This window comes from Notothenia rossii (genome assembly GCF_949606895.1).
Source record: "Notothenia rossii genome assembly, chromosome: 6".
Lineage (NCBI taxonomy): Eukaryota > Metazoa > Chordata > Actinopteri > Perciformes > Nototheniidae > Notothenia > Notothenia rossii.
Genome location: NC_136909.1, coordinates 7,550,676 through 7,573,997, shown reverse-complemented (window position 1 = coordinate 7,573,997; position 23,322 = coordinate 7,550,676). Strand labels below are relative to the sequence as shown.

The 23,322-nt window shown below is 40.0% G+C and overlaps 2 protein-coding genes across 3 annotated transcripts in view; one reads left to right on the top strand and one right to left on the bottom strand.

The window, feature by feature from the left end:
• The window catches only part of arvcfb (ARVCF delta catenin family member b), a 275,952-nt gene extending 274,369 nt beyond the window's left edge, over positions 1-1,583 (bottom strand). Inside the window, exon 1 of the mRNA XM_079687092.1 lies at positions 1,244-1,583. The gene's annotated coding sequence lies outside the window, so the exon portion shown is untranslated. The remainder of the gene's footprint in view (positions 1-1,243) is intronic.
• Positions 1,584-2,475: 892 nt separating this feature from the next.
• Positions 2,476-23,322, top strand: part of tango2 (transport and golgi organization 2 homolog) — a 35,780-nt gene continuing 14,933 nt past the window's right edge. For both annotated transcript variants that reach the window (XM_079690469.1, XM_079690468.1), the window contains exons 1-6: positions 2,476-2,633; positions 3,189-3,249; positions 3,493-3,591; positions 11,778-11,866; positions 16,783-16,899; positions 19,216-19,333. In XM_079690469.1, coding sequence (XP_079546595.1) covers positions 3,536-3,591; positions 11,778-11,866; positions 16,783-16,899; positions 19,216-19,333 — 380 coding nt within the window. In that variant the 5' untranslated portion in view covers positions 2,476-2,633; positions 3,189-3,249; positions 3,493-3,535. The remainder of the gene's footprint in view (positions 2,634-3,188; positions 3,250-3,492; positions 3,592-11,777; positions 11,867-16,782; positions 16,900-19,215; positions 19,334-23,322) is intronic.

Genomic DNA, 23,322 nt, shown 5'->3' with positions numbered 1-23,322 from the left:
GAACACTAATATTTGGACAAAAATGCTCCTTACTGGGTTACTTAAATCTGCAAGCCATGCCAAGTCTCATTTAAAACTGCATCTTGATACATTTAAGAGAAGATATGAATTCAGTAATAACATTAGGGCTGTCTGTTACAGTATGTTAGCCTATATATAAAATGCATATTATGTATAAGCGCCTTTGAAAAACACTGAAGGACACCATATGCATTTAAAACCAGCAGAAATGTGTTAAGACATAAATCATTCAAACAAACCCTGCCATAGAATAATGAGTTCATACAAAAAACAGGATATTGAATCTTTATTGGTGCAAAACTCGCTGTCATTGTGGCAAATAGAGACCGAATCATACCAATTTTAAAAGCAGGGCTATTGCCACTTTCCCATAAGGCTTACCTACATCAGTAATGCATTAAAGCAGAAGCTTCTCACAGCAGGGGGTTGTATGGTGGACAGTAGAGCTCAAGGACAAGTAAATGCAAATGACTTGCCCATGCTCACATTCATTGCATATCGGTGATAGCTGGGTGTGAAAAAGCTCACCAGGACCAGTAAAAGTGTACTGAAAACTTAATTCAAAGCTCGTGGTGATTATTTGTGAAGCATTCAGTGATTCTAGCGGTTCCTCACATGGGACATGAAAGCAGCTCCATGAGTCCAGCAGCCACTGACAGCTGCCCCGTGTCCAAATAAGGTAATTAAAGGGGAGAAACCGGAAGACTCTCCATGGTAACTCACTCACAAACAGGAGGGGTAAAACAATGGAGTAGTAAGGATGAGATGATTGACAGCTCGCTGCGGCTCGCTGCCTTTGACCGAAACCATTAGCGATATGAGCTCACATATACACCAATACACACATTAGCCTATATTACGTTTTAAACAATGCCTTTCATACAATAAGCTATCGGGCATCATGAAATGTAGTGTCCAACACCTTATGACATACAAAAACACCGACTATTTAACAAAAGCGTGATACATCTGTCACACCGGCCCCGTGTGTCCTAATCAATGCCTCATTAAAAATGTGCACTCTCATTATAAAAAAAAACACACAGCTGACGGTTTATTTCTAGCTTTCTCCAACCTCACTTCACATTGTTATTTCATTATTGTTGTTAAATTATCGTCACGCCCTCCTCATGAGAGTATCCTTAAATGGCCCAGGCTAAAACTTGGCGTTGCAGGATAATCACCACATGGATTTACGCGAGAAAGCGAAGAGCAGCATTACCTCAGTTTCTCCTGTTCATCCTTGTCCTGGACAGCAAAGAGACCCTCCTGTGGTGTGCAGTAGTCCGAGGATAGGATGAGAAACGTTATTTTGCATTTAACCTGGCCGCTGCAGGGATATCACTTTTACAAACCCCTTTAATCTCAAATTGCAGGCTGGTTGTCAGGTGCTCGCCGTGTGCGTCCTCTCAGTCACACCGGGTGCGAAAACCAAGTATCCTCAACTGATTTGAAAGTTACTTATTGTGCTCAAAGGGACTATGGTTCATTGTAAGCCCACTAATTAGTGACTGCGACGGTGTGTTGTATGAAAGCAGCCTCTGTCTCCCCCCTCTCATCCACTACAGTGCTGGATGCTGTCGGTCACAGCAAGTCTCCGCCCCATTACCACCCGCACTGTATTGAATGACTGCATGATGGGTCTTTCATTTTTTTTTATCATTTTGAATCAGGTAATTTAGTGTCCTTATCAGCTTAATTTAAATGTATTTCCATGTGGTAGGTATAATCAATGCTCCTATTATTCAGCTTTCCCATTATTTGCCTATGAATGAAAGCAACAAAACACACTATAGTTAGTCACCTATGTTTTAGTAATATTATGTTTTATTTTATCATCTGTTCATCTTTTCTAGATGTGTTGTTATTTTCACTGGTACCATGGCTTTGTCAAGTCGACTTGAACGCAAAGAAAACGTATGGTGCATATCTTTTCAAAGTAAAAGCGATTCAAACACCACCAGAATGAAATATTCAGGGCATATGAGTGTAGAGAAAATCAACCAACTGCAATTGAATTGATTTAACATTTTAAGATAGTGGACCGCCTTCAGAGCAGTATTTCATGTGTGAAACATTCGAGTAAAGATGCGTCTTTACACTAATATGGACATATTGTATTATGTGTTGTGTAATGTTAATCTTTAGCCATAATTAACCATTATTAAATAAATAAATTGTTCTAAAATGTTGCCCTCAAGAAGCAAAGCCTGAATCCATTATGTTAAATAATTCCAGCTAAGTATATTTCTTTATCGATGTTTTTATTTTTGCAATAACCGGAAATGTAATCGCAACTGTTTACCGTTAGCTTGCTGTTGGTGTTACTTGCAAACTGACCAATCGCAACAGACTTCATAGCCGTGTTGAAAGTGCGCTCGTTTTGTTCATGTGTAGTGCCGGTGTGAGCGGGTGAATAGACAACACAGTATTCCCGCCCGCTTAAGATCTTGGCGAGTCACAAATCGAGATTACTCAATAGGAACACTTCCTTTTAGTTGACAACAGCGAGTAAAGGTGTACTGAACTAGCTGATACAACACACCAGTAAACTACAGCTGCTTAACAATTATCTTAGCAAATGAACATCTTATCTGTCTTGCATATCTAAGGTTAGTATCTTAATTCAGCTTGTTGTCTCATAACTTTATTGATTTAGAAAATGCTACCGCTAGCTTAGGTCACCAGGTTGAAACTATGTTTGCTGTTGCTGCAAAACTAGACATATATTATTATGTGTACTTAAACACTGTTAGTGGTGCAATGCAAGGCTGGTTTGTTACCAGACACATGCAGAACAGACAATGGCTCATCTTGATATAGGACAACTATTAATACCTTGACACAGTCTTAGTAAATGGTTTTACACACCATTAATGGTTGCCTAAATGGCTTTACGCACAATCTTTAGACCGTTAACATGCAATCATAGTAGATTGTATATCAAGTATCGTTTGCTACAGGCTGCTAGCGAGATAGTAGGGATATGTATATTACCCTACAAAGCACACTTTATAATGACCTCTTCAGTCATGGTTTAGCCTTTGAACTCCTGTTGCTTAATGACTACCTTTGCACTCATTACGTTGTGTATAAGTGATGACAAAGATAGTAAACCTATGTGATACAATGCCTAACACTTACTTTTTTCAACCTTTTGTTAACAGTTGTACACACAGCATGCACTCAGGACAGTCCATTTGTTTGTCCTACAGCCAAGTACACTGTGTAAGTATGCTAAGTACATGTATTGCAATGACTGTATGCTAAGGTTATGGAACATTTCCAATTATTCTTTACTCAGATACATTATCTTTCTACACAGACAGTTAAGATGAACTTTAGCTGTGGTTTTCTACATTTTTGTTATTGCAAAGTTTGAGCACGTCCTAACTGGTCTTCCAGAACATGTTTCACAACAGATTTCAACACTTTTGTTCACTGTCTCCTGTTTTTATCTCTCTTCTTCAGATATGACTGAGTGAAACTTTGTTATCAATCCCCCAAAACATCCATGTGTATAATTTTCTTCAAGTTTGACCCCCGGCCTGCCTCCAAAAATGCCTACAGGTGAGCACATAGCCCTTTCAAGAAACGTTGATACTCTCTGTGCATGATCACAGGAAAGTACTAGCTCACTAGCAGGGACTATCTGGGGGTGAAAAGGTTCGCGCGAACTAGGGACTGGTTCTTTTTGGTGTGAAACCAAATATTTTTGGTTGATTTTGTTGATGAAACTAAACGAGCACTGCATTTCAATATTTCCCTCAGTTGGCATCATGTGACTTCAGTGAAGCGTTGGAACATGCAGCAAAACAATATTAAGATACATTTTTTCAAACCAGGTGAAAAGCCTTTTTCAGGTGCCAGGTTTTGAGATCACTTCTGCCACACCTTGACAATTCTGCAATTTTTCCTCATTTCATCTTTCTCCAGGAGACACTTTGAGCTTTTAAAGGTGCACACACACAGACAACAGCATAGTAACAGAGGAGTTAAGGGAAGAGACGTTTATTTTCTGTTTTATTTAAAAAAAAGAATTCACACCTCATTTTGCTCAACAATGTTAATTCTAACCGTCACCTATTATGCAAAATCCTCTTCTTCATGTCTCTTCTACATCAACACGTGTCTCCTCTTCTTCATGTCTCTTCTTCATCAACATGTGTCCCCTCTTTTTCATGTCTCTTCCACATCAACATGTGTCCCCTCTTCTTCAAGTCTCTTCTTCATCAACATGTGTCCCCTCTTCTTCATGTCTCTTCTACATTAACATGTGTCCCCTCTTCTTCATGTCTCTTCTACATCAACATGTGTCCCCTCTTCTTCATGTCTCTTCTACATCAACATGTGTCCCCTCTTCTTCATGTGTCTTCTACATCAACATGTGTCCCCTCTTCTTCATGTCTCTTCTACATCAACATGTGTCCCCTCTTCTTCATGTCTCTTTCTACATCTACATGTGTCCCCTCTTCTCCATGTCTCTTCTAAATCAACATGTGTCCCCTCTTCTTCATGTCTCTTCTACATCAACATGTGTCCCCTCTGTGGAAAGAGACTCTGAAAGTTTCAGGAACAAAGATTCTCTCTCTTTTCGTCCTGATCCATTTCTATAAAAACCTGTCTGAAAATGAGCTGATCAGATTTTGGCCACTTTATGATGTCATAACGATGTTTTGTCTTGTGTAACCATTAGCCAATCACCAACCAAGGTAACCCCCTCCCCCCTTATCACCTGAATCTCCTCCTAGAGCACCATTGAGTTCTTTGTAACCAGATGTCTCTCAGAGGGGCGTGGGGAGGGGCTCCTTATTTTCATCTAAAGTAACAGACAGAGAATCAGCCCTTTGGAAACAGGGCTGAAACAGAGGGGATTATGGGTAATGCTGCAATGATCTGTTTGGTGTTTCAGCCAATCGGAGACATGTTTTGTATATATCTGAGACCTATGATATATTGATGAGAAACAGTATAATAGGGGACCTTTTTAAAGCACTGAAGGAATCTTTGCACAACCTCCATGTGCCCTACCTAGCAGCAAATGCTAACCAGTGCTCTATGTGAAGTCACTGTGAGTTAGGGCGTGCACTATAATGCCCCTGAGCTTGAGAGTGAACTTGGCCATAGTGCATCTCTCTCCTCCCCTAGGGGGGGGTGACCCGCTGAAACAAATCACAGCAGAGGTGTGTTATGAGTCCTGACTCAAGCCTGAACCTGAGGAAAGGTGAAACACACTGTGTCCTAATGTGGTAACAATAGTGCTATATATAGACTACAATGTGCAGATGTCATTTTCTACTGCAGCACCCATGTGGAAATCACAAGGAATGTTCAGCATACCGAATTTAAGACACAATTAAAGTTTAATCGGAAATAATTATCACACTCCCCATTCCCAAAATGACAGGAAAATACCTACGGGATGTAAATTAGTTCATGTTCAGCACAAATGACTCAATGATTACCCACATGCTGAGATTTCTGCGTTTCAAATTGGCTCAGAATAGAAGCAGTTCTGCAATCAGTCCACCCGCATTGTGTTGTGGTTTTGACCTTTAATTATATTGCTTCCTTTAATGCCACCAGCTTCACTAACAGTCCCTAGAGCTTGCTGTGCTCATAGCACCAAAAATATGAAAGTGATTGACCTAACAACCGCAATAAATTCTTTATCCCTTTGGCAGTTTGCTGTGGGAATCTGCCTTGATGAGACGTGATGTAAGCAGGTTGACATTTTCACCTTAGCTGGCTTTAAGAGGACATATTCTGCTTATGTTCAGGTTCATATCAGTATGTAGTATCTCTACTTTAAAGAGTCCTCTCCTGCTGATGTTCAGGTGTATATCAGTATGTAGTGTTTCTAATTTAAAGAGTCCTCTCCTGCTGATGTTCAGGTGTATATCAGTATGTAGTATCTCTACTTTAAAGAGTCCTCTCCTGCTGATGTTCAGGTGTATATCAGTATGTAGTGTCTCTAATTTAAAGAGTCCTCTCCTGCTGATGTTCAGGTGTATATCAGTATGTAGTGTCTCTACTTTAAAGAGTCCTCTCCTGCTGATGTCCAGGTGTATATCAGTATGTAGTGTCTCTACTTTAAAGAGTCCTCTCCTGCTGATTTTCAGGTGTATATCAGTATGTAGTGTCTCTACTTTAAAGAGTCCTCTCCTGCTGATGTTCAGGTGTATATCAGTATGTAGTGTCTCTACTTTAAAGAGTCCTCTCCTGCTGATGTTCAGGTGTATATCAGCATGCAGTGTCTCTACTTTAAAGAGTCCTCTCCTGCTGATGTTCAGGTGTATATCAGTATGTAGTGTCTCTACTTTAAAGAGTCCTCTCCTGCTGATGTTCAGGTGTATATCAGTATGTAGTGTCTCTACTTTAAAGAGTCCTCTCCTGCTGATGTTCAGGTGTATATCAGTATGGAGTGTCTCTACTTTAAAGAGTCCTCTCCTGCTGATGTTCAGGTGTATATCAGTATGGAGTATCTCTACTTTAATGAGTCCTCTCCTGCTGATGTTCAGGTGTATATCAGTATGGAGTGTCTCTACTTTAAAGAGTCCTCTCCTGCTGATGTTCAGGTGTATATCAGTAGTGTCTCTTCTTTAAAGAGTCCTCTCCTGCTGATGTTCAGGTGTATATCAGTATGTAGTGTCTCTACTTTAAAGAATCCTCTCCTGCTGATGTTCAGGTGTATATCAGTATTTAGTGTCTCTACTTTAAAGAGTCCTCTCCTGCTGATGTTCAGGTGTATATCAGTATGCAGTGTCTCTACTTTAAAGAGTCCTCTCCTGCTGATGTTCAGGTGTATATCAGTATGTATAGTGTCTCTACTTTAAAGAGTCCTCTCCTGCTGATGTTCAGATGTATATCAGTATGTAGTGTCTCTACTTTAAAGAGTCCTCTCCTGCTGATGTCCAGGTGTATATCAGTATGTAGTGTCTCTACTTTAAAGAGTCCTCTCCTGCTGATGTTCAGGTGTATATTAGTATGTAGTGTCTCTACTTTAAAGAGATATCCAGTGTTCTCCCAAAGGGTGAATCCTAATGACCTTTTCTATAGCACCATATTATATGCTCTGACTAAAGTTTTAACTCATCTAGTGATTCATCTCACCCTCTACTGATGGTTTCTTTAGAGCTGCTAGAGTTTTAAAGTGGGAGGCAGCTTCCCCAGGGACTCCAAACTGTTTCAGGGGACACTCAGTGAATTGAAGGGAACAGGTTGAACTAAGTTATCAAAAGAAGATTACATAAATAGCCTAAATGTGTGATTTCGCTAAATAGATAGTTAAGATACTGTACTTTAAGGGGGAATTGACTATTTTTTCATATTTTGAAAGAGTCAAACGATCATAAAAGCCTAGGATCAAACCATGTTTTGTTCAGCTGTCTATCTTTGCTTAGTTGTTGAATGTCTACGGAATCAAATAACATAATGATGATTCCATAGACATCCAGGTATTGATTGAAATGTTAACAAAGGGGGTGAGGGGCTGCCTTTTTAAGATCTTTCTAAGAGGATAGTCTCAGATTTGTCTTGTCCTTAGAGGGAGATGTCACCAAAACAGGCTTTCTAGGGTCAATAGATATCTACAAAGTTAATTGAATTCCATATATTTGTCTAAAAAGCTTGTATTGGAGCAAATAGTGGATTCATTTGAAATGTAAAATAATGCTACTGAAAAATTAAGGATGTAGAGCTCTCAGAAATGTTATTAAATGATTCAACGTGTCATGGTGAATATCCTCGGATACATAAAGCCACAGCAAAGTGTCTGCTGCCAAGTCCACAAAGCTCTGTGTTTACTGCAGAGACAAAGACTCAGAGTTCAGCTCTGATACCTCTCTCTTCTCAGCATGCCTCCTACACAGTGCAGCTGTTACTGGCATGGAGCTGCTCGCATGTGATTCCTCCCCTCAGGATCACACAGCAGATGCTGGTGTAGCATCATTAGTGTGAGCTTTGTTTGTTGGAGCAGCGGTGGCTATAGTGCCGCGGGAACATGCTATCATTAGCCTTTGATGCACAGACGTCGACCCCTATTAGATGAGTTTGGTTTATCGGTTTGATCCGAGCACCCATACGTGATTAATGCGCGGACCGTCGCCAAGTCTAAGCGGAACATGCAGCTTTCAAAGAGGTCAATACACTTTATTGGGCTTTTTTTAAATAGTCTGGCTTCTGTTGTTTGCCCAAAGGGTGTTTTCATGTGTTTTAAATCAAAGTCAACTTTATTGTCAATCTTTCAGTTTGTGTGTAAAGACAGAGAGATCGAAATACCGTTTCCCACAATCCCAAATACAAAAACAAATTTATAAAAATATGTATATACCAATATATATAAATATATATATACACACAATCAAAAGACATATTTATACATATGCACAAATTAGGACTAGAGATGTCCCGATCCGATCACGTGATCGGGGATCGGAGCCGATCACGTGATTTTCAAAAGATCGGAATCGGGAGAAAAAAATCGGGGATCGGGATTTTTAAAAAACATTTTTTTAAATACTTTTTTTTAAATGTTGTATTCAATGTTACAAAACAAAAATGACCATGTTCAAGTCTTAAAGTCATCCTTAGGCCTTAGTTTTGGTTTCAAATTACAGAACATCATGTATGTGTTGCTTCTTTGGGGCTTGTTTTCATAGACCTGGTTGCTTATTTCTCTCAAATCTGGCAACAGAGTGGGCAGGGAGCAGTGTCTAATTGTAGCAGTAAGCTAACGAGTACTGAAAGCTTTATTTTGTTTTGATCCAATGCTGCACAACTGAACTGATCCAATGCTGCTGTGAAAAAAAGAAGCTATATCCATGTTGGATAGAATATCCAATTTAAATAAAAAAATAACCTTAAGGGACAACTTGAATGCTTTTTTTCTTTTTTTCCTCTTAATGCATTGCATAAAGATCGGATGGGGAAAAATCGGTATTGGCAAATTGTCAAAATCAAATGATTGGAATCGGATCGGGAGCAAAAAAAGGTGATCGGGACATCCCTAGGACCTAAATAAAAGCACAACAATCAATACAAAATAACAAGCCACTTCAAATCTATATCTAAATGACCTTTTAACTTGTATTATCGACAAAGCTGCATATACAGTCTGTTTGGGATTCACATGTTAGCACGCCATAAAAGACATGAATGTATGAGTTTTAAGAAAGTCTCATGCTGCAATAGTGAGCCATCATGTTCATCACGACAGTAACGTACTTCAATCGAAACCTTTTCAACTACATTTATTTGACAGCTTTATTTACTTCACAAAATCTAGTTAGTAGCTCATATAAAACAGAAACTATGGATGCACACTTGATCAAAAGTGTACCAAAATGTCTGGATTCTCTATTCCTCAGACCTAAAATAATAATTAGTTTAGTACATACCATCTTAAAATTATCACGGTGAGCATTGATATATATTTCATTGATATTAAGAGTTAGGATTAAAAAAACGATCAATCCCTCCAGTATCGTGAATAATAACGTAATTGCAATATCAGTAAAATTATATATAGGTTTAAAATATCCAGCAGCAATTTATAAAGTCATTAAAATAAGCTCCATCTCTAATAGCTTTGATGAAAACAGTCATTTTACTTTTGGTAAATTAAGTTTATTGTGATGCCAATAGGTGTACTTCTTCCACCATAGCCACTCCATGATGTTTCACTTCCTGTCTGCAGCATTGTTAGTAGTGACCAGCTGGTGAGGGTCTGCAGAAACTACTGTCTGCTGATGCGTTAGATACAGGTCACCGTGCAGTTGTTAATGTCCGTGGAGATAATGGCATCATTACTCACTGACTCTGTGATTAATAATGCAGGTCCGAGAGCAGCACGGCACTTAACTGACAGGCAGACAACAGAGTGATGGCAAGGTGATTTATTTAAATCAGATCGCTCTCTTGTTCAGGATGTTTATTTGTGTTTATAGCAGTAAATGTTTTTCTTGTTTAGGCAATAAAAACAGATGGAAAGGTTACTGACAGGTGCAGACAAGATAAGTTGTTTTATTCTACGTCTGTCACGGATAAACACATTTTTCTTTATTCTAAATAGTTTTAACCCGTCACAAGCAGATGTGCAGTATCTGTAAGTTTGAAAAAAGTGATCTTATTCCACACTTTGTGCCAGTGGCATCTAAGAGCCTATATTTGTTGCTGGCTTGTTTGCTCTCAACTGAAGGACGAGTGAAATATTCAAACCCAAGACTATTTATGTGTAGTTGCAAAATAATGCAATTTAGCCAAATGCCCGAAAAGTTATTACATGACGTTACATGTTGGACACTTTAATCCAAAGCGATTTACAAACTCAATACTGGGCAATCCCCACAGGAGCAATTTGGGGTGAAGTGTCTCAGCGACACAACGACATGCTGACTCCAGTGGGGTTTGAACCTGTGCTCCCCTGATCCAAACACCAATGCACTAACACACTGCACCACACGCCTCCCTCCTCGTAGTTATCTTTAGTGTCTCTCTCTCTCCTTGCTTTAATGTTCAAAGTGTGGAGAGAGAGAGACATGTCACAGTGGAGACAATTATGAACCTGGAAATGAGTTTAACCCTCCTGTTGTCTTCGGGTCAAATCTGACCAATTTACTACTTTCATCAATCGTAACTTTTTTGTTTTACATTCGATTGCATTAAGGCTTCATGATATCCTTCACAGTAGACATTTGAACATATACAATGGCTGATCACCACTTTCATTGAATTTTGAATCATTTAGTCAACTTCGTAACACCCATGGTGTTCCCGGTCAGAAATGACCGCCATAAAGAAAAGGAATTAGTAACCATCCGGATCAGATAAAACACACACACACACACACACACACACACACACACACACACACACACACACACACACACACACACACACACACACACACACACACACACACACACACACACACACACACACAATTTGACACATTTCCCTCTCTTATGTGCCCATCCCCCCGCATGGATCACACCTGGAACACGCAATACATGTTCAGTGTCTATTCTTTGTATATTTACTGCAGTTGTTCATGTATACCAGTAGTCTGATACAATATCTACAGTTTGAAAGGGTGTTAAATTAAATGTGGTGATGATTAATGGTTTTTGTGTTAATGTAATAGCAGCTAAAACAGGACCGGTCAAATTTGACCACAAACACCAAAGTAAGGCGGGGAACACGAAGACAATAGGAGGGTTAATATGTCCTTTTTTAAACTTTGTACAATGTGGATACTTCAGCTAATATCATAACATCAGTGTTGCTATAACAGTGTGATATTTACTGTATCGTGAATTTGGTCCGCATCCAGTTTTCTAAGTTTATTTTTAACATGCACTGAACAGGAAATAAGTAATTCACCAAGCGGCTGTATGACACTGACACAACTAGTTGACTCTGGGAAACTCTGATCAAAAGTTGTGTTTCTCTTTACCCCTCTCTTCAAAGGCTGATTATCTGTACGTTTTAAATTGGCTTGTCTCTGAGCTTTCCCTCTCTTTTGATCCTCTCATCATCAAAGAACTCATGTCACCTCGACCTTTTGTATCCGCCGCCTCCTGCTCAATCACTTTGTTATGTTACTGTACCAGATAACTCCTGGACGCATCTGAGGTCTTTGTGAAGCCAGAGGGAGACTCAGATTGTTGGACTAACGACACTAAACTCCCTGAGTGAAGGGACATAAGAGGAAATGTGTAACTCCCTTTCTGAACCTCCTCTTTGAATCTCCTCAGGCTGATTTTGGCTGCTAACAGAGATGAGTTCTACGTCCGGCCGTCCAAAGCTGCAGACTTCTGGGCGAGTAACAACGAGATCCTCAGCGGTGAGTTTGAGTCCAGCTCGGAAACCATTTCACTTCCTCCCAAATGCATTTTAAACTAGAATGGGACTTGGAGAGCATAGACCTCCTCCAAGGTGCATTCATGTGCTTCTGGAAGGTCCTATTTCCTGAGATGGGAAGTCCTTCATGAGCTAATGTGGAAACAACATGGATGACAACTTTCCCAGAATATCATTTTTTTCTGATTATTCGAACTCCACATACATTCAGCACAAGGGCCTCATCTAGCAATGTTCTTTTTAATTGTTTATTTAGTAGAAGCAAGAGATACAAATGAAATACCAAGAAGTATAATGACATGACAATACCAGCTTGCAAAAAATAAATAATATTAAATAAATAAGAAAAAACATCACAGTTAATAGAATCCCTTCAACATTTTAAATGACTATATATATTATTATTCTATATTATTTCATAATGTAGGCAACACTTTTTTTTTATTATTATCCAGTCTAAATGGAATCTCTTCTTCTGTGGTCTAATACCTTCCACAACGTTTCCTGAATATCAACGATTGGTATACATGCTGACAGAAAACAGAAAACCAAACTGAAAGCATAACCTCCTTGGCAGAGAGAGGTAATAACATTTAAGGAAATGGAAATGATAAGGAACTAAAATAATAAGTAAACATGAAGCAAGTTAGACCAGTCTGTTGTGTTTTGAAAGCTTTGTTTCTATTCATTTCTATCCGTATTGTTGTAACGCTTTTTTGTAAGAGAAAACCGGTAAAGTGTTAAAAACAAAACAATACAAAAACACAAGAACAAAACCCTATGAAGATGATTTATTAATTGTGTTTAAAATGGCTTCGCAATTAAAGAAAATGTCATCAAAATTGCGATATGGACCAGCTCAATATTCAAATCGCAGAAGTAGCAGAATACCTATCCTCCTGAGACCCAGAAAGAAAAAGGTTTCACATTTCCTTTTTTATTATCACACAAGTCTTTAGGGTGGTACAAACATAATGACTAACACAACCTAAAAATATATATTTTATTTTTTTGTTTTATTGTGTGTCCTTTGTAGAGGACATTGAGTGTTAGTTATGCGAAGGATAGTATACAAACAACATTAACATACAAGTACATTTAGAAAACATTAGAGCACAACAACTCAATGCAACACATACTGAGCCCTCTTCTGTAGTACTCCATCCTTTTTTGAAATGCAGAGATACATCTGACACTTGAGGCACTTGATGTATGTTTTCCCACTGCATCCGTCTGCCATGAACCCTACAGAAGCCTACGTGTTAGTTTGGGCCCATAGTGGACTCCATTTGTGTTTTGTAAAATGGGGGAAATAAAAAGTTAGAAAATCCCCATGTCCTCCTCAGAGGACATTCATAAAAACATTTAGTTTTAGGTCAAATAAGTATTACACTGCTCTGAAACTCACTACACTAACGGCCCGTCCACACAGCGGCGTGCGTTGAAGCTTGCCAGTGGGCGTGTCTGAAACTCGACCAACAACCAATCACATGAATCTCCCGCCCCTGACACACAAGCAGCGGTTTGATTGGCTAGAGCTTGTACTGGCATGTGATTCGATTGGCTGATGCTTCTGCCGAGGCTTCAAAAGTTGAACATTGCTCAACTTTTGCAGCGAGCCACGCCAGCAAAGCTCCGCGTCGCTTCCCACAATGCAGTTCGGCGAAAAGTGACGTCACCCCATTCAAAGTGAATGGTGAAGCTTTCAACGCACGCCGCTGTGTGGACGGGCCGTAACTCCTAAGATGTTCCCTTGCTATAATTAATCAAAAATATTGAACTCACAACACTGGTAATTACAAAATTACAAACTTACAGTTTCTCTTTCTATAAATAGTGCTTGTGTTGATGGACGCCATTTTGAAATACAATAAAATTATCTTTTTCAAAGCCACACCCCCACATATGTCATATGTTTGAAAAGCCCAGGATGTCCTCTGTGGAGTACAATTGGACTTAATGCTGTGGCATGTATAGCCTCAAAGTAATGGACCAAAACCCAATGTGCTCCAAAGAGGACAAACATGAACGGGTGGGTCTCTGGAGATAGATATGTGTCAATATTATTCTGAGTGAAGGCTTGTGTTACTGCAGAGATGTCCCGCTCTGAAATTAACTTTAAAAATATCTTTGTTTTGAACATTATCTTCTTATATTAATCAAACACATGATAATGAGAACATTAATGAACAACGGCTCCAATATCGTGGATCGCAATATCACTCAAAATCTTCACAACTGTGCAGTCTAGGGTGAAACTTCAAAACATATTTCTCTTACGACTCAAAGTGAAAACGCCTTATTTGTATTTTTTAGCTGCGTTTGATTCCCAATTCAATCCCAGACTAAAAGCCTTTTAAAAAATGTAGGGAAAATGTGTCTCCTCCACCTCGTCTCCTCCGTTCCGTCACAGGACATCCCCACCCGCAGTAAACTATATTTAATTGACTGATGTCCAATACACCTTACAGACGAGCAGAGGAAATCAATCACCCTTCTTTCTTTTTTTTCCTGAAGGAGGAAACGCACAGATAGCCTCGTTGTTCATCGGTCTGCTTCCCCCCCCGGTAATAGAGGGGTCAGGACTGCAGTAGTGGTCCCTTAATTGATGGCTGCTTTTATGCGATGTGACAGGAATAAATGGCCCTGCCTTATCTGGGGGGGGGGGGGGGAGGCGGAAGGAGACATGGCATGACGAAAAGGGAAGTAAGCTATAGCTCCCAGTGGGATCAGGAAAGCTCTCCATCCTCCCCCTGAGGAGTGGGAGCGCTGGTCTCTCTTGGTCACTGTCAGGGTAAATGGACCTGTCCTTATCGATCACAGGAAGTGAAGGAGACGTGCAGTACGCCTTTTCCATGTCGTGCAAAGAAGAAGAACGTGGAAAAAACAGATTTATCGACGTATTGAGTTCACTTCTTTTCTTTCAAAATCTACACAAAGACACATTGAAGGATAAACTCCTGTGTGTTACATGCAGAGATGGAAAAAGTCCACACATCCTTTACTCAAGTAGAAGTCCAGATACTTGTGTTTAAAAATACTCTGGTGAAAGTAGAAGTACTGACTAAACTTCTTTACTCAAGTGAAAGTAAAGAGGCTTTGAAATGTACTTCAGTAAAAAGTACCCATAACTAGCAGCTGTTTTAAAGAGTACCTGACCTCCCTTTATATTAATAGAACAATAATGTCATTGTTAGCTAATGAATGTTTCCATGCTGAACAACGGCAACATGACAACGTTTTCATTGGTCCCTCTTCTTTAGAGAAGACCAGGAAATGATGGATACACGGATCGTGTTCAAACCAATAGGCACGCAATGACTCTAAATAATAATGATCACGCCACCAAACACACATTCAAACTAAAGGAACCAGCCTGTTTGGAAAATGAGAGAAGTAAAAAGTCGTCAGAAAAATAAGTAGTGGATTAAAGTACTGATACAAGAAAAATGTACTTATGTTCAGTAACGAAATATTTGTCCTCCACTACCTCTATCTCTGATTACACCTTTTCCATGTCGTGCAAAGAAGAAGAACGTGGAAAGACTGAGATTTATCGATGTATTGAGTTCACTTCTTTTCTTTTAAAATCTACAGAAGACACATGGAAGTATACTCCTGTGTGTGTTTTTGTTACAGGTCAATGACACGCTTCCTAATGAAGGCTAGTTCAAGTCCAGAGTGTTTTTCTAACTGCTTTTGTCAGCCTTTTGCATTCAAAGGAAGGACATTTTGATGCAAGGCTTGCAGATTTTCCTTCACAAGGACGTTTGTGACTGTCACAACACAAACGTTTCAACGAGAAGAGATAACCTATGACATTAAGGCTTGGTTCATTATGTCTTTTTAAAAGTATATCATTGAATTACAATTTTCTAGGAAGTGACCTCCAAAGAATTGTGTAACTTTGGTTCCAATGTTTGTAGAAATAGGAACTTCTTTGAGAGAAAAGTTCACATTTTAATTAAGATAAATTAACAAAAAACTCCAGCCGTATCTGGAAAAGATCTGAAATATAAATATAAATATACAAGGTCTTTTAATCCTCACATCCAAACACCCAGAGCCTCCTTGTAAAAGGCGTTCAAAGGACTTCAATGACGTTGAAGAAATAGCGATAAACCGTGACAATGAACTAAACAGAACAAATTAGATCAATAAAAAGTTATTATTGTTCCTAAATTGCTATCAATCAATTAAAGTTAACCAATTAGAAGTCTATCATTTGAAAAAAAAGGTAGATCTTAGGAAACATCTTGAAAATGATGTCAGTTAAAAATTACCCATTGTAATCCTTAAAGGAGATTTAACTGTTTCGAACGTAGGGTTATTAAACCATTGTGTAAAACTTGCATAAGGAAAATATCCACTTGGTAATATAACTTGGTTCGTATATACGAACAGTTACAGGAAAAAGTATGGATTAAATCCCACACTATAGTTACAGTCAATAGAAGCAGTGTTGCATAGTGATGTCACAATGTTACAAAAGTAAACGGAGGAGTCTAATTGAGGCGTTTCAGCTAGGGGGTGGGGGGGGTGGGGAGACACTAAAGATAACTTGAATGCTTATAAAATGAAGCATTATTTTGCAACCACAAATAAATAGTCTTAGGTTTAAATATTTCACTAATCCTTCAATTGAGAGCAAACAAGTCACCACAGAATATAGAGTAGATGCCACTGTCACAAAGTTTGGAATAAGATCATTTCCCGAACTTAAAGATACTGCACATCTGCTTGTGAGGCGTTAAAACACGAGAGTCATTATCCAATAGTTATTTATAACTCTTATACGTGTTTATTAGATGGCTACAAAAAGCATTATCATGTATTTTACCTCCAGATGAAGTCTCATGAAGCTGCGTTTGATAAAAAATGTTCTCTTGTGTTCCCCAGGCCTGGACTTGGAGGGTGGGAGAGAAGGAGGATCATGGCTGGGGATCAGCAAACGAGGCAAAATGGCTGCCATCACAAACTACATGGAGGGACAAAACCCTGAGGCTCAGGGCAGAGGTGAGCACGACATCAAAGCTCACCTATTATGCAAAATCCACTTGTTCATGTCTCTTCTACATCAACATGTGTCCCCTCTTCTTCATGTCTCTTCTACATCAACATGTGTCCCCTCTTCTTCATGTCTCTTCTACATCAACATGTGTCCCCTCTTCTTCATGTCTCTTCTACATCACCATGTGTCCCCTCTTCTTCATGTCTCTTCTACATCAACATGTGTCCCCTCTTCTTCATGTCTCTTCTACATCAACATGTGTCCCCTCTTCTCCATGTCTCTTCTACATCAACATGTGTCCCCTCTTCTCCATGTCTCTTCTACATCACCATGTGTCCCCTCTTCTTCATGTCTCTTCTACATCAACATGTGTCCCCTCTTCTTCATGTCTCTTCTACATCAACATGTGTCCCCTCTTCTCCATGTCTCTTCTACATCACCATGTGTCCCCTCTTCTCCATGTCTCTTCTACATCAACATGTGTCCCCTCTTCTCCATGTCTCTTCTACATCAACATGTGTCCCCTCTTCTTCATGTCTCTTCTACATCAACATGTGTCCCCTCTTCTTCATGTCTCTTCTACATCACCATGTGTCCCCTCTTCTCCATGTCTCTTCTACATCAACATGTGTCCCCTCTTCTTCATGTCTCTTTCTACATCAACATGTGTCCCCTCTTCTTCATGTCTCTTCTACATCAACATGTGTCCCCTCTTCTCCATGTCTCTTCTACATCAACATGTGTCCCCTCTTCTTCATGTCTCTTCTACATCAACATGTGTCCCCTCTTCGTCAGGTCTCTTTCTACATCAACATGTGTCCCCTCTTCTTCATGTCTCTTCTACATCAACATGTGTCCCCTCTTCTTCATGTCTCTTCTACATCAACATGTGTCCCCTCTTCTTCATGTCTCTTCTTCATCAACATGTGTCGACTCTTCTTCATGTCTTTTCTACATCAACGTGTGTCCCCTCTTCTTCATGTCTCTTCTACATCAACATGTGTCCCCTCTTCTCCATATCTCTTCTACATCAACATGTGTCCCCTCTTCTTCATGTCTCTTCTACATCAACATGTGTCCCCTCTTCTTCATGTCTCTTCTACATCAACATGTGTCCCCTCTTCTTCATGTCTCTTCTACATCAATATGTGTCCCCTCTTCTTCATGTCTCTTCTACATCAATATGTGTCCCCTCTTCTTCATGTCTCTTCTACATCAACATTTGTCCCTTCTTCTTCATGTCTCTTCTACATCAACATGTGTCCCCTCTTCTTCATGTCTCTTCTACATCAACATGTGTCCCCTCTTCTTCATGTCTCTTCTACATCAACATGTGTCCCCTCTTCTTCATGTCTCTTCTACATCAACATGTGTCCCCTCTTCTTCATGTCTCTTCTACATCAACATGTGTCCCCTCTTCTTCATGTCTCTTCTACATCAACATTTGTCCCCTCTTCTTCATGTCTCTTCTACATCAACATGTGTCCCCTCTTCTCCATGTCTCTTCAACATCAACATGTGTCCCCTCTTCTTCATGTCTCTTGTACATCAACATGTGTCTCCTCTTCTTCATGTCTCTTCTACATCTACATGTGTCCCCTCTGTGGAAAGAGACTCTGAAAGTTTCAGGAACAAAGTCTCTCTCTCTTTTTGTCCTGATCCATTTCTATAAAAACCTGTCTAAAAATGAGCTGATCAGATTTTGGACACTTTATGATGTCATAATGTTTTGTTTTGTGTAACCATTAGCCAATCACCAACCAAGGTAACCCCCCCCCCCCCACACACACACACCTTATCACGTGAATCTCCTCCTAAAGCACTATTGAGTTCTTTGTAACCAAATCTCTCTCAGAGGGGCGTGGGGAGGGGCTCCTTATTTTCATCTGAAGTAACAGACAGAGAATCAGCACTTTGGAAACAGGGCTGAAACAGAGGGGATTATGGGTAATGCTGCAATGATCTGTGTGGTGTTTCAGCCAATCAGAGACATGTTCTGTATACATCTGAGACCTGTGATATATTGATGGAAAACAGTATAATTAGGAGACCTTTTAAAGAAGTCTAAAATACATTCACTGATAAAATGCACCCATAGTCTGCACATATTCTGCACAATCTTGCATATTGCCTACACTTCAGATGTATATGATAACTGTTCCTTATTGTCTACTCGTGCAATTTCATTACATTTTGAAGACTGTTGAAGACTGGTATCTATCTTTTGTATTATTTATATTTTCGTTTCTTATTAACAACCAGGCTGCGTTTACTGAGTGCTTAATATAAGAGCTATTCCTTTACTTTTTGTCTGTTTGCAGGATTTCTAGTGTCTAACTACCTTATGGACAGGGACGTGGACAGCTACTCTTACCTAAAGAAGGTTTCTGCAGAAGGCCACCTGTACAACGGCTTCAACCTCCTCACTGCGGAGTTCAGGTGAGTCAAAGATCAGGTTCAGGTTATTTTATTTGCACCCGTAGGTAGATTTGGTTTGCAGTTAAAACAGACAACAGGCCCATCTTTGAAAAGAGAACCCCAAGCTTCATCACATGTATAAACCACTAGTACAAAGATGAAACAATCAAGTAAATAAATAAATAAATAGTCGTTGCTTCCAAAGCAGCTGTGCAACGCCGCTACATCTTGGTAATTTGTGCGATGGCTGCTGGAACAAAGCTGTTTTTATCCCGCTTTGATGAAGATGTAAAGAGAGGAAGAGAACTCTATCTGAGTCTATGGCCCATTCGAAGATAAAACTGATTTAAAAGTGTGTTAAATGTACAGATTAGTAGGACATATATTTGGTCAAATGTCCAATATGGCCATCTGAGGCTGTTCATGGATGTATAATAAGAACTGGATGCAGCGTGGGAGGCGGGGTCTCGTTCTTTCCTATGAGAGCAGCTCATTGGTGCATGAAGTCAAAATGGCCCAACTTTTGAGAGAGCCAAACGTCACAGATTACCCATCATGCCTAGCTGTCAGAGCAGAATAACCCGTATGTGCGCCCGGAGCATGCGCCCCTTAAGCCCCGCCCCCCCGAGCTCCCACTCTCGGCTCAGTAGAATGAATGGAGACAGAAAATAAATCTAGATTCGGCTTGTAGTGCATTTTACAACTTTAAGGACCGAATGATTCTAATAAGGGCTATACAATAGTTCATACTGGGTGGTTGATTTGGTTTAAAAAAAATTATCCGCTGATTTACAGACGTCTCTTTCCCCATGTTAGTCAATGGGAGAAAGTCTTTCTGGGCTTCACGGACTGATACAGAAATTGTAGTACCGCCGTTTGGACACTACGAATATTTTCATCAGAGTCCAGCGCACTTCTTGGGGGCTTGAGGCTGTTGGATGAAGATCTTTTTTATTATTGCACTGTGTGCGTTTTAGAAAGTTGTTGAAAACAGGCTATAAATCAGTGCCTCTGAGTTCTGGCCTTCCTCTGGAAAGAAACCACAAAGGCAGCGTCTTCATCTCTAAAGTGCCAAGCAGGCAGAACGGGGGGAAAGAAAGTCTGAGGTGCTGAGCTGTCAGAGAGCCAGCTTTAAATCTCAGAAGGAACACCTGTTCATATTTCAGGTTTCAGACAAAGAAAAAATCTAGACGGCACGGAAAAATAACAATGGCTTTTTTTTACATTTTTCATCTTCGTTCTGCGGCACCAGCCTGAAGCCGGTGATCTGATAAAAGGAGAAAAATCGAAGTGGGATCAGTGCAAAGCGAGATAGTTGTCATGGTAGAGGCCCCTGTGCACATTGGCATTGAAACGGCTCTCAGTTTCTGCCAGAGAGAGGTTAGAGGTTCAGCTACAACACACACACACACACACACACACACACACACACACACACACACACACACACACACACACACACACACACACACACACACACACACACACACACACACACACACACACACACACACACACACACACACACACACACACACACACACACACACACACACACACCACTGTACCGAACCATATCCCTGGCAGGGGAGGAAAGAGTAATCCTCAGTGGGGTTTGGTGTCATGACCCATGTATCCTGGAAACAAGGAAGACCTTCTCTAGAGATGTGTTTTCCTATGCTGGTTCAGTTTGAAAGATACTTCAGTTTTCGGCTGCATTATTAAATATTATGTCAGCTACTCATTGCTGCTTACGTCCAATATGACTAATTAAATGCAGTTTATCAAAACAGCTGGTCTTTAGTTTTAAGGAAAAAGGGACATTCTCGTTACCAGACGCTTATTTGTGTGCAGTGACGATGTGTTTTCGTAGCGTCGCAGGGGCTCCCTTGGCAAAAACCAATGGGATTGATCATTGGATTTTGGAGTATTGCATAACATAAGGTCTGTGGAAACACAGGTTTTACTCAGCAGGATGATCGCCACATATTAATACACGTTTGTAATCTTTAAAACGTATATGCAGTCGCCATAATTAAAAGCTAACATCAAGGCCGATTGATTCAACATGTTGAATCGGCCAAAGAAAGTCGGCCAAAGAAATCACTCTGATTGGCTGATGCCTCTTTTGAATGACGAATACACACTACCGCTGCCTGCTGGTAAGGACAGTTATTGCCACTCGTCGACTGAAGTCTTCGCGGTGTGTTCGTAGGCGGGCGACGTAGCGGACGTAAAAGTCGGGACACCTTCGGTGCGCGTTCTTTGGCCTCAGGTTGGTGTGTAGCGGCCTTTAGGCTATAAACCAACTAAATCACAGTCGCATGATTTCAACGGACCAACACTGAGCTAAAGAGAGCACATGTTCGGTGTGATGATGTTAGTAGTCTAATTTAGACACTTGTTTAAGACATGTAAAAGCATCAGACATTATCCAGAGGGTAATCACAACATATGTTATGTCACAGGGCTGAAATGTGAAAGTCTTGACATTTCTGGAATAAGCCCAAACCTTTTTTAGGCACTTCTGACCAAAAACACATTAAAACTAAATGTGACTTTGAGACGAGGAAACCCTAAAAGTGCAAAAATAGTAACTTGTAGGACTCATTCCTTAAACGCTGTTTTTTGGTTATTTTTAAAGGCCAGGAAACACACAACCATCCACTTGTTTTGAATGCTGTGTTGTCATAACGCCGCATGCACAACAAAGAAATCCAACGCTCAACAGACCTGCTGTACTTAGTTACGTTCACTAGGCATTAAATGGACAATCGCTGTTTGGGGTCGCAGTTTAGTGGACAGACGAAGCAGTGAAATGCAATTATTTTCTTTCATTGCCAAAGAAACTTGCAAGTACTCTCTTTCTTGGTCCCAGGTATTTATTATCAGCACAACATCTCAGCTATTTGAAGGAAAACCATTATTATTTCAGCCTTTGAAAACAGGACTAAACAGCAGAAAGATGGCTCGGCTGTTGTTCCTTTGATCGGCTGAAACTAACAAGATATGCAAATATCCTTATTAAGACCAGGAGCTGCGTCTCCTCTTTAAATGAAAGAATACCGTCCGTCCCCCACGCTCATGAGACACCAGCGCAGCCAAAACAAACCGTGTGTTTACGTTGAGATAATGCCATATGTCTTCCTTTTTGACTGGGCTGTCTTCTGGGGCTTAACCCAGTGAACAGGGCGGTGAGCATTTCCCTCCTCAAATACCCACCGGACGTTCACTGCAGATAGGGATGACAGAAAGTGACACAAAGCAAGCATCTTTTTAATAAACACGGTCATTACCAGCCTATTTGTTTTCCACTGCCCTGCAGCTCAGAGGAAAGAAGGCATCTAGTTTCTTTCTCAAATCAATACGACACATCTGGCGGATAGAGAGGGCCACTACATTACAATTAGATTCCTCATTCATCTGTTACCAGCAGCATGATTTATTATGGGGCTGCAACGAGGACACATGTGCCAAGACTTTTTAAACATTAGCTGTTTTCACTGGCAAGTACTCAGATTTTTAACTGAAGAAAAGTAAGCAAACTATAGTCTAATATAGAGATGTCCTGATCCGATCACGTGATCGGGGATCGGAGCCGATCACGTGATTTTCAATAGATCGGAATCGGGAGGAAAAAATCGGGGATCGGGATTTTTTTTTTATAAATACTTTTTTTTTAAATTTTGCATTCAATGTTACAAAACAAAAATGACCATGTTCAAGTCTTAAAGTAATCCTGAGGCCTTAGTTTTGGTTTCAAATGACAGAACATCATGTATGTGTTGCTTCTTTGGGGCTTGTTTTCATAGACCTGGTTGCTTATTTCTCTCAAATCTAGCAACAGAGTGGGCGCAGTGTCTAATTGTAGCAGTAAGCTAACGAGTAATGAAAGCTTTATTTAGTTTTGATCCAATGCTGCACAACTGAACTGATCCAATGCTGCTGTGAAAGAAAGAAGCTATATCCATGTTGGATAGAATATCCAATTTAAATAAAAAAATAACCTT